General features: G+C 36.7%; 2 protein-coding genes and 1 pseudogene across 3 annotated transcripts; 2 read left to right on the plus strand and 1 right to left on the minus strand.

Moving 5' to 3' along the window:
• The first annotated feature begins 951 nt into the window (after positions 1-951).
• LOC143585429 (uncharacterized) lies at positions 952-3,073 on the plus strand. The gene is made up of 4 exons (XM_077067217.1): positions 952-1,103; positions 1,648-1,789; positions 2,005-2,231; positions 2,373-3,073. The coding sequence occupies exons 1-4, from the start codon at positions 1,062-1,064 to the stop codon at positions 2,949-2,951; spliced, it is 990 nt and encodes a 329-aa protein (XP_076923332.1). The 5' UTR covers positions 952-1,061; the 3' UTR covers positions 2,952-3,073.
• Positions 3,074-4,460: 1,387 nt separating this feature from the next.
• On the plus strand, positions 4,461-6,322 carry LOC143585427 (large ribosomal subunit protein eL15-like; annotated as a pseudogene). Its single transcript, XR_013144544.1, has 4 exons — positions 4,461-4,464; positions 4,537-4,692; positions 5,651-5,848; positions 5,933-6,322. The product of XR_013144544.1 is annotated as a large ribosomal subunit protein eL15-like (transcript).
• Positions 6,323-8,238: 1,916 nt separating this feature from the next.
• LOC143585428 (uncharacterized) lies at positions 8,239-10,497 on the minus strand. Its single transcript, XM_077067216.1, has one exon. The coding sequence runs from the start codon at positions 10,495-10,497 to the stop codon at positions 8,239-8,241; it is 2,259 nt and encodes a 752-aa protein (XP_076923331.1).
• Positions 10,498-10,784: the final 287 nt, after the last annotated feature.

The following is a 10,784-nucleotide window of genomic DNA, read 5'->3' on the forward strand; positions in this document are numbered from 1 at the left end:
CCTAAAACGTAAGACACAATGGTGAATACGTATAACACAATGACCTAAAACGTAAGACACAATGGTGAATACGTATAACACAAGGACTTGAAACGTAAAACACAATTGAAACAACATATTATACAATGACACAATAGACAACAAAAAAACACAATTAAAAAACCCATTAATTTTTTTTAATTTTTATATAACAATATGATACTCATATTAAAGATAAAAAAACGTTTATTATTATGGTGAATTTTTTTTAAATAATATCGTATGAAAAAGTTATTGACATTTTAAAATGATGGGAGAATTGACATGCGCTTTGCATATGGAGAGAGAAAGTCAACAAAGATGGGTTATTAACTTCATGCCCTTTTCATCAATTTTTATTTATTAAATTAATCTCAGGCATTCAAATCTAAAATCAATGGACTGGATTCATTCTCACCCTTCTCATTTTTGTTGTCCTTTATATTTTAACTTTACCCCATATAGATAAACAAAAAAATTACATAATTTAAAATGCCAATTAATAAATCGATAATAAAATCATTAAAAAATAAATAATAAAATCAAATTAAGCGTTGTAAAATCGATAATAAAATAGTTAAAAAAGTAGCCGTTAACCGTTAAACTAGTCGTTGAGTAAAAAATATACAAACAAAAAGACATTATTTTTGAGATAAATATAAAAAATATGTATATATGTATAATATTTTAATTATTTTATAAATATAAATATGGCTATATATATATCATATGTATATGTGTGAGTGGAATGAAAGATGTGATGTTTTAGGCACACAATGATTAGTTTTTGTTGTTTTGAAAACCAAACCTCAAACTTTGATTTTTGATTTGAACCAACCACTTCAATGATTTAGAGGCTTAGTTTGAACCTAGAAAAAGTAATCATTGGAGATGGTCTAATATGGGATTTGAAGTGTAACTCACCAAGCTGACACATCAGCTCAGTTTCAACTTTCAAGTTTCAAGTAATCACATCAATTTTCGCCACAATTACAGCAAGGTGTACATCATTATCATCATCATCATCATCATCATCATCCAACATGGTCAAAGCTATCAGAGTTCATGAACTTGGTGGTCCTGAGGTCTTTCCTTAATTCTTAATACTCCAACTAATACGGTCAAGTTTTTGACTTTGAGATATTTTATTTTATAATACGAATTCTTGACATATGTTGCATCTGTAAATTCCTAGAATTGTTTTGGGTGATTATTAATTAATATTATTTTGTCAATGATTCATTCATTTTCTTATACAGTTATATGAGCAAATTCCGCCTAAATTTTATGATCTTCATTTATACTGATTTGGGTCTAGGAGCATTATTAAACCGAATTATATAGCCTATCCTACTAATTTCAATTATTTAAAAAAATAAAATAAAATCACACAGTGTACTTTTTTGATTAACATGTATAATCATGTCTTAAACAGGTGCCCAATCAACAACCCTTATGCTAACATATTTTGCTAGTTCACAGAATGTGTAATTCTATAGGTTTGAAACATTCCTTCAAGTTGATTGATGAATATAATATTAGCAATTAGAATGAACAAAAACTCCAGTAGTTCTGCTTTTTGATATCAGAACGAGTTTCGTGATCATACATGAAATCAAACATTTACAGGTCCTGAAATGGGAGGATGTTGAAATTGGAGACCCGAATGACGGAGAGATTAAGGTGAGGAACAAGGCCATTGGGATCAACTTTATTGATGTTTATTACCGTAAAGGCGTCTACAAGGCAGCTGCCATTCCGTTCACACCAGGTTTGATGTTACATTGTTTGTAATTATATAGTGATGCCAAATTCTGAGTATATGCATACGTGCAACTTTGTTACTTTCACAAAATGCACAACACTATATTATTACAAGTTTACGATAATAATCTTAGCTTTTTTTGTTAACAAAGCAATTTAGAAGGTTTTAAACTTCTATTACATTTGGATTAAGTCTATAAAATTATTATATTCTGGGTGAAGGCATGGAGGCAGTGGGAGTTGTAGCAGCTGTGGGCCCAGGAGTAATGAATCAGCAAGTTGGAGATGTTGTCGCGTATGCAGGGGATCCAATGGGAGCATATGCTGAAGAGCAGATACTTCCTGCAGATAAAGTTGTGCCCGTTCCTTCTTCTGTTGACCCGACTGTAGCCGCTTCAGTTATGCTCAAGGGAATGACCGCCCAGTTCCTCCTCCACCGTTGTTTTAAGGTCAACTTTTCATTTAGTATTTACTTATTTTGTCTTCAAATATTTTATATATTGGTAACTTTACATAATAGTAACCAAGTTTCCCAAATGCCCACTTTCTAAACTGTTTTCAGTTATTGTTATTTAATATCTTTTGAACAGGTGGAAAGTGGACATACGGTTCTTGTGCACGCAGTGGCTGGTGGAGTCGGTTCATTATTATGTCAATGGGGAAATGCGCTGGGAGCCATTATTATTGGAACCGTGTCAACTGACGAGAAGGCTGCACAAGCCAAAGAAGACGGGTGCCACCATGTCATTGTCACCAAACAAGAAAACTTTGTTGACCGTGTTGCTGACATCACATCCGGTCAAGGGGTTGAAGTGGTTTATGATTCTGTTGGGAAAGACACATTTGAGGGATCATTAGCCTGCCTTAAAACCCGAGGACACATTGTGAGTTTTGGGCAGTCATCTGGTACGCCGGACCCCGTACCGGTGTCTGCCCTTGCAGCAAAATCGTTGTTCTTGACCAGGCCTTCTCTCGTGCACTACACTGCCAAACGAGACGAGTTACTCGAAACTGCTGGTGAAGTGTTTGAAAATATTGCAAGTGGGGTTCTAAGGGTTCGGGTTAACCATAAATACCCTCTGTCTCAAGCGGCTCAGGCCCATTTGGATATTGAAAACCGAAAGACCACGGGGTCGGTTGTGTTGATACCTGATGGGGTTGGCCTGTGAGGGGCTTTTACTTTTTAATATGTTTGTACTATGTGAAAGTATATGAAAGTGAATTCTTTTTTAAATTTCCCTCATAAGTTTTAAGCACTGTTTGTGAGTTGTAATTTGATCCAATTCAAAGGTTGTTTTTTTTTCATTTAAAAAGTGCATATATGTTTTTGTGTTTTGGCAGACTTTTGGAAGGTACCCTTGTATGTACTTCCCGGGGTCCTTTTTTTTTCATACCCCCACTTCTAGTAAACATACACCTCTTTTTGCTGTAAACTGTAGTTTATACACGAGTAAACTACTATTTACCATGCACATTATTTGTTTTTGCCCCATAGGGTGTATGAAAAATAGGATCCTTTTCTTCCTCTATATGTGATGTGATACCCTGCAAATTTAAACAATGTAAACTCTTAAATCACTAGCAAACCTTTAGTATCTCCGAATCTTCGACTTTTGTCTTTCTCAAAAACGAACATCAAGATATTCACAAACCCTTGAGATTTATACCACCCTAAATACTACGAATTTAAAAAAGTTCAATTACAATGTCCTTCACCAGTTCACCACCATCCGATGCTTGCAAATTTAAATCCCGTATATAGTTTAGACAACTTATTTCTTTTTTAATTTGCATAAAAAATAGCTTTTTTATTTTTTTGTTTAAAGTTCACTATGAAAATATTTCTTTATTGCATAAACACCCATGTCAATCACTTTATGCCCTCTTGAAGCTATTGTCTTATGTTACGGATATATTTACATGTTTTTTATATGCTTCGGATATAACCAAACTTACTTTCTCACTTACAAACATGTAGTCAAATTAGAAAAAAAGGTGTATTTTATGAACTTATAATTAGACATGTACAAAACGGTGATAAACCCAAACCAGTTCCAGCCGGTTTGAAGGGGGAAATGTTCAGCCATATCCATGGTTTGAATTGGTTTTTTATCATGTTTTTTTTTAATTAGAACGATACGTATTGGTATTCGAATTAGCGGGTACCCTATCCAAACCAGTAGTTTTGATGAAGTGGTTAAACCATTTCGCGGGCCCAGACCAATTTTGTTTGTACTTATGATTAGAGATGTACCTACAACCGGTAGTGATCAAAATCAGTTTAGCTCCAAACCGGGTTGGATTATAAACTAGTTCAGGATAGAAACTGTTCAAACCATTCAAACTGATTTGGGTTAGTTCTTAAACCGATTTGAGGCCGGGTTTTCTCCAAGTCGGTTCCGTTCTTAAACCAATTTGGTTATTCAAAGTCCGGCTGGGTCGGTCTGAAACCGGTTTAGCCCAAAATGGCTTTGGGTTGGTATCGGTTGGGAACCAGCTTTTTTTTTCTTCTCTCTAATAATTATAATCAACTACATGACCCAATAAAAGATTAATGGGCTTATTAGATTACACCTCTTTTTACGATACCTTGTCTTAAAAACCCTAATCCTAATCCGTACATACATACATTATATTTTGTGACGCCGGAATAGCAAGCAGATCGAAGACCGGCAACAATGGGTAAACTAAACACCTCTTAAACTTAATCCTACCAAATTCCTAGATTTCCTTATCTTTATTATTTGTTAACAGGCGCTTACTCGTATGTGTCGGAGCTATGGAGGAAGAAGCAGTCGGATGTGATGAGGTTTATGCAGCTGGGAGTACCGCCAGCTTCCTTCTATTGTTCGGGTCACTCACCCTACCCGACCCGATAAGGCCCGCCGTCTGGGTTACAAAGCCAAACAGGTGATCTTCATTTCTAGGCTTTCATTTTGTTTTCTTAGTAATGCAGTTGTCAGAAGAATGATTCTTGTGTATACAACTCCTACTCTAGTTAGATTAGTTATTTAATTCTTTTGGCATATTGTTTATGTTGGTTTTACAACAAGCACCTACAGAGCACACTGCTTTGGTTTTAAAATACGCGTATCACACGGCATGATTCCGTGATGAGATCACATTGCCCCATGAATTGGACCGTCTGTTGCAATGGGCCTTAGAGTTTCAAATCTATTGAACGAATTTGGCAATTGATTGAGCAAACGAGTCAGAGATGATGAGACTATTTTTATATTACAGTGTTTAAAAGTATGATTTTTAGTATTTTTTAACAAAAAGTTGTCTCGCATTCGTGTGTGCGCGATTCTTGCGTTCTTCATTAATCATTACGTTTTCGTATCGAAACGTATCTACATGTATTTTAAAACCATGGTGAGTGCTTGAGGCGCAAGCAAAAATGACTTGAGGCTTAAGATCTTGTGGATCAGGGTGTTGTGCATACATGTTTGTATATAGAGTTATAGTATTATTTAGTGGTTATTTATACGGAAATCTGGGGTGCGCGATAGCAGAAACCTATTTTATATATAATTACTTTGGCGACCCCCGCTTGGCTTTTGTATTGTTTCGGCACGTCTTGTTTTTTAGTAACGATTGTTTTAACTTATGATTCTATAAGAGATTGTTTAGGCAAGACCTGCGTTGTTGATTAAGTTGATGAATTGAGCTGTTACGTTTGGTTTGAACTTGTTTTTTAGTTGTATATTATGTGAATCAGCTAATAAAACTAATTTCACATGAAAGAAACAGTTTACGCTTGTGCTGTTTAAGTGATGATATTTATTTGCTAACTGTAGCATAGATATTTACTTTGTGCTTACAAACAAACACACAGTTAATAATTAATAATATCTATAATTGGTAGGGTTATGTGATCTATCGAGTACGTGTAAGGCGTGGCGGAAGAAAGAGGCCGGTTCTAAAAGGTATCGTGTATGGAAAGCCAACCAACCAGGGTGTGACTCAACTGAAGTTTCAACGAAGCAAACGGTCTGTTGCTGAGGAACGGGCCGGCAGGAAATTGGGAGGTCTCAAAGTTCTCAACTCATACTGGCTTAATCAGGTATGCATCTGTTTTATATGTACATGTACACAATTTTAAACCGAGTGTAAACTGGTGAACATTGAGTAAATGTGCTGATTGCAGGACTCAACCTGCAAGTACTTTGAGGTGATCTTGGTAGACCCCGCACATGCTGCCATTCGCAACGATCCAAGGATCAACTGGATCTGCAACCCGGTGCACAAGCACAGAGAGCTTAGAGGACTCACATCGGCTGGTAAGAAGTATAGAGGACTGCGTGGAAGGGGTCACTTGAACCACAAGATGCGTCCGTCAAGAAGGGCTACTTGGAAGAGGAATAATACACTGTCTCTTCGTCGTTATCGCTGATTTATGCATTGTCGTGGCTTTATTATGTATCAAATTGTTATTATCCTCTGTTTTGAGGATCTGCGACTAAGAATGTTTTGTGTCAATTTTGATGGAAACTTGGCTTTGAGTTTGTTGTTTGAGACGTTCTCTTTCGCTGCAACATTTTAGTTTTTGTGGGTTATGTGAGAGTTTCAGGTATTGAAAAAGATTTAAAACATGTCAATATTTCATATCGTTTGCTTTAGACTAATACAAGATCCACTTGTTTAACTTTAAAGAGCTTGATCTTGGCTGTTTTGATCCCAAGCTTGCTTAGATTTATTTTTTTAGCTCAACCTCGCTTTTGAGTAATTTTGTTAACTTGACTTCAAGTTGGCTTATTTACTTTTTAGTTGTTTTTTTTTACAAAATGTTTGTTAATTATATGATTTACAACTTTAATTTTAGAGTAAACTGTTATTTTAGTACCTGTGGTTTGTTCAATTACGCAACTTTAGTATTGTTTTTGAATTTATTGCAAATGACTATCTCAGTATTTTAAAACTTGCAGTTTTAGTACTTTATTTCAACTCCGTTTATTTTTGTTCGTTAAGTCAGAGGTAAATTGGTAATATCCGTTACTTTCATCACCTAACCCCTTTTATTTAAGCATCACCACCGCCCCCCTCCCTCACAACATCCCTAAACGGGCCATCATGAAGGGATTTGGATCCATTGAAACCCGTATTCCTAAGCTCCTATTTGTGTTCTTAGACCTGACCAAATTTTGACTTATCCGGTGTGTAAAACTTTCAAAACCCTTACGTTGCTGTTAATATCCAATTACATTAGAAACCCCTGATTCCACCCAAATCAATGGCTTTGGATCTGCACCATGTGCACCTTCATCAACACTATAAATCCCCTCTAAGATGAAGAATTGGAGTTGGGTTCTTTCAAATATGTACATAGGAGCAATAGGGTAAGACGACGGGAAGGAGAGGGGTGTGGTGGTGCCCGTGTTTGGTTGTGTAGGATTTGAGATGGGAGGGGTATGGCGGCGGCGGCGGTTGTGGTGGTGGCATGGCATAGTTTTGTGGTGGCGACGATTGTGGTGGTTATTGCGGCATGGTGCAGTGGGGATAACTAGTGGTAGTTCACCGGCGGTGGTAGATGAATAACAATGGTGGTTGACCTTCGGGGTGATGGCCGTTTTTTCTCAGAAATGTATCAAAATTATTATGGTAATTTTTTGCAATGAACATTGTTGTGGGTAGAGACATAGAAGAAAATGGATCTTGTATTGTGTGATTTTGGTACTGGTGTATAAAGAGAGGAAAAGAAGATAATATAAGAAGAAGAGAATTAGATTAAAAGAGAATTAAAAAAATAAGAAAAATAATAAAGTTACCAAATTACAATTGACTTAACGAACGAAAATAGTCGAGGTTAGAAGAAAGTACTAAAATAGCAAGATTTCGAAAACTAGGGTAGTCATTTGCAATAAATTCAAAAACGGTACTAAAGTTGTGTAATTGAACAAACCACGGGTACTAAAATGCCATTTAACTCTTAATTTTATGTGAGAAAACTAGATTTAAATAATCCGTATGGACTATTGGCAAATGATAATCTCAACTAACAAGTTGGCTGCCAACGGTCTCATCTTTTAACATATTTGTTCCTAGCGAGCCACGATTAACGAAAGCGTGACTCCATTAGTCTCTGGTCGTAGGAAAAAGGTTTTCGGCCAGAAAACTTCATTTTTGCTGGAAAACTCAATCTTAAGCAATAGACATGTTTACACTCGCAAGCTTAAGCAAGTTCTAAATCTAAAGATCAACTTTTGCTTTCCAAGTGAGTTTTAACTTTTGGAACAAGCGTGGATTAGAGGTTTGATTAACGTTTTTAGTGAGTTTATCCTTATAATTCACTAGCTGGATTATGTAGAATTAAAAATACAAAGCTGGTACAAAAGGAGCAAACACAACAAATGACATTCTTTATCAAATGAAAAGAAACCATGACAAATCTTCAATAACATACCATATTACATGAAGTACAGAAGCTCTTTTCTGGTAAAGAAGCCCAAACTGTTTTTAAGGAGAAGAATGCAAAAAACAATCACGCCACTGGTCAATAAAAGGCAACTCATCTGGATTCAAGCTTGGGAGCTCACGATCTGCAAGGCTATTGATTATCTGCATAGTCTCACCAAGAAGTTGGGCTGCAGTTTGTACACTCTCCTCCCTTTTCTCTATCACACTTGTGTGGCATTTCATTGTTATGACTCGGGGTAGGTTGGTGAGACAAGCAGCCAATATGTCAGAGATCATTAACGATAATTTTACAAACAGTTCCTCATAGCTAACATAGTCGATGCTGGCATGGTAGGAAACTAGGATCGTTTGGGCGATACGGTACATAGAGTTGGCAGAAACTAGCACGTGGAGTAAACTGTCATCTGAGCTTTTTATATCATTACGTTCCACCAGAGTGGCCATGTTTTTAGCTATGTCACTGAGCCATTTAACATTCTCTTGTGTTGTATAAAATTGATGAGCAAGGTTCTGCACCTTGATTCCTAGCCATTTGTGGTAAACTTCAACTTCTAGCCACAACCTTCTAGCAGCCTTTTGAATGATTGCATACTCGTCACTAGAATTGAGGTTTTCTTCTACATGTGTGACATATGTAAGACCTTCACTCACACTTCTTAGCAATCGATCAACCATACTGTTTTGGATGCTAGGAAGAGATATGGCAATGGTTGTCAAGGTTACTATCGATAAGCTCCAACAGTCCACATATTTTTCTTCGGTTATTGGTAGGATTTGAGGCACGTTGTACTTTCCAACTCCTTCAAAACCTCTTGATTCCTCTAGAAACATCATTAGATTGTTAGGTCGTTGCTTTTCGGCTCTTCGGATTACACGGTTCACAGATATTGAAATGCTTTTCAATGTTCTTTCAGCAAGCTGCATATCATCTTGAAGTTGCAGAATATAATGGCTGAGATCTTTAGTGTGTTGTAGGCGAGCAGGAGTTTTTACTGACATGTTATATGAGGCACCACACACGACATTTAACCACTTCCAAGAATGGGAACAACACAAGACACCAATTACAAAGAAAACTGGGATCAACGCTGCCATCTTGCATGCAACCACAACCATAATCTGGATATCGATACAAAAGTCTAAAATAAGGACCTTTAGGTCATGGAGGACAATCTTGCATCTGCGGCTACTGAATTTCAATGGCACGCTACTCTGTTTCCAATCAGACAGCTTGTGAGTATAGTAGCTCTCGACTTTAAAGACCCTGATTTGATTCCAAATCCATTTAATGGACACTTTAAAGCTTAAGGATGCAAAACATCTAGAAAGAGGTGCGACAGTTCCCAGTATTGATCCAGTAAATTGTGTTAAGAGAATCATTAAAACTGACCACTTATAATCAGACCCGTAGAGCTTCATATATGGTCTAGTGAGAAGCATAATAATAACATGTATGAAAGTGCTTACAACACATATTACTCCAGATGCAGAGGTTGTGGCTGAACAAACTGTCACAAATTGGGGGCTGCCGGTTCCTGCCATGATCCAGTGGTTGCTCACATACTGCTTTAGCTTCTCAACCGTTGGTTGCCGCAACTCTAGATCCTTCAAAGCTATTTTATGACCTGCTTTGTATTTGGATTCTAATATTTGTTTTGACTTTAGAATCATAAAAGCTGAACATGTATGTATCATCAGCAACACGAATAACATAGCCACGTACAAGATTGCTATTAAGAAACTGTTATAAGTTACAATGTCGTAAGTCGGATTATAATGTTTATTGTTGTTAACCACACCGGTTTGTATTTGGATGCATACATTGACAACCAAGGTGATTACTAGAATACCCAAAGCTATGATGTTTGTGAGAAGTTCCTTACCGTCCATGGTTGCTAGAGAAGGTAGTAAGTTAGCCATGATGGTGCACATAAATGCCATGCTTCCGACCTTTGCAGCCTGGTCCACTTGACTTGGCATTGGGTTATTTAGATCCATGGGCAGCTTCATTGCAACAGCTATGACTGTGAGGGAAGCAGCATTCAGAGTAAAGTATTTACATGGAAACCAATAATTTTTGTTTTTGAAACCATGTAAAAGATCAACCAGAATTGGTAGGATGCAAAAAAGAGAAGCAATTGCAATATAAATCCCAATCCACACCATAGGTTTACTGAACTTGTTTTGTTGGTCAGCCTGGTCTATTAACTTCTCCAATAAGGATAAAGATCCGTCTGAAAGGCTGGTGCAATTGGACTCAACGTTTTTGCGAAGCTGGAAAAGTGAGATGGAATTCATAATTATGTTCCCTTAAAGGAAGCAAAGGAAAGGAAATGAATTGATTATTTGAAGCAAATCAAATGGGAGCATGAAGATTATGTGAATTATAGCTCCAAAGCTGTGATAATATTTAAAACAATAGAAGGATTAAGGCTTTAGGTTATGTTTAATTAAATGCCTGCTAAGATTGCCTTAAAACTAACAATATCCTGCTGCTCTTTAAGTTGCGTGGGTGACTGCATGAAATTTCCAGCCACTTTCCACCGAATTCAGTGACTTCATTTAAGCAAATCAATGGTCAGTGT

Source organism: Bidens hawaiensis, unplaced genomic scaffold (assembly GCF_021521415.1).
Source record: "Bidens hawaiensis isolate Kalapana, Puna unplaced genomic scaffold, B.hawaiensis_p1.1 tig00033843_1, whole genome shotgun sequence".
Classification (NCBI taxonomy): domain Eukaryota; kingdom Viridiplantae; phylum Streptophyta; class Magnoliopsida; order Asterales; family Asteraceae; genus Bidens; species Bidens hawaiensis.

Excerpts from the sequence above, each read along its gene's own strand:
- LOC143585429 (XM_077067217.1), top strand. The coding sequence starts at position 1,062 with ATGGTCAAAGCTATCAGAGTTCATGAACTTGGTGGTCCTGAG. Across the intron at positions 1,104-1,647 it reads ATGAACTTGGTGGTCCTGAG|GTCCTGAAATGGGAGGATGT; the intron begins GTCTTTCCTTAA and ends AAACATTTACAG. Across the intron at positions 2,232-2,372 it reads TCCTCCACCGTTGTTTTAAG|GTGGAAAGTGGACATACGGT; the intron begins GTCAACTTTTCA and ends TCTTTTGAACAG.
- LOC143585428 (XM_077067216.1), bottom strand. The coding sequence starts at position 10,497 with ATGAATTCCATCTCACTTTTCCAGCTTCGCAAAAACGTTGAGTCCAAT.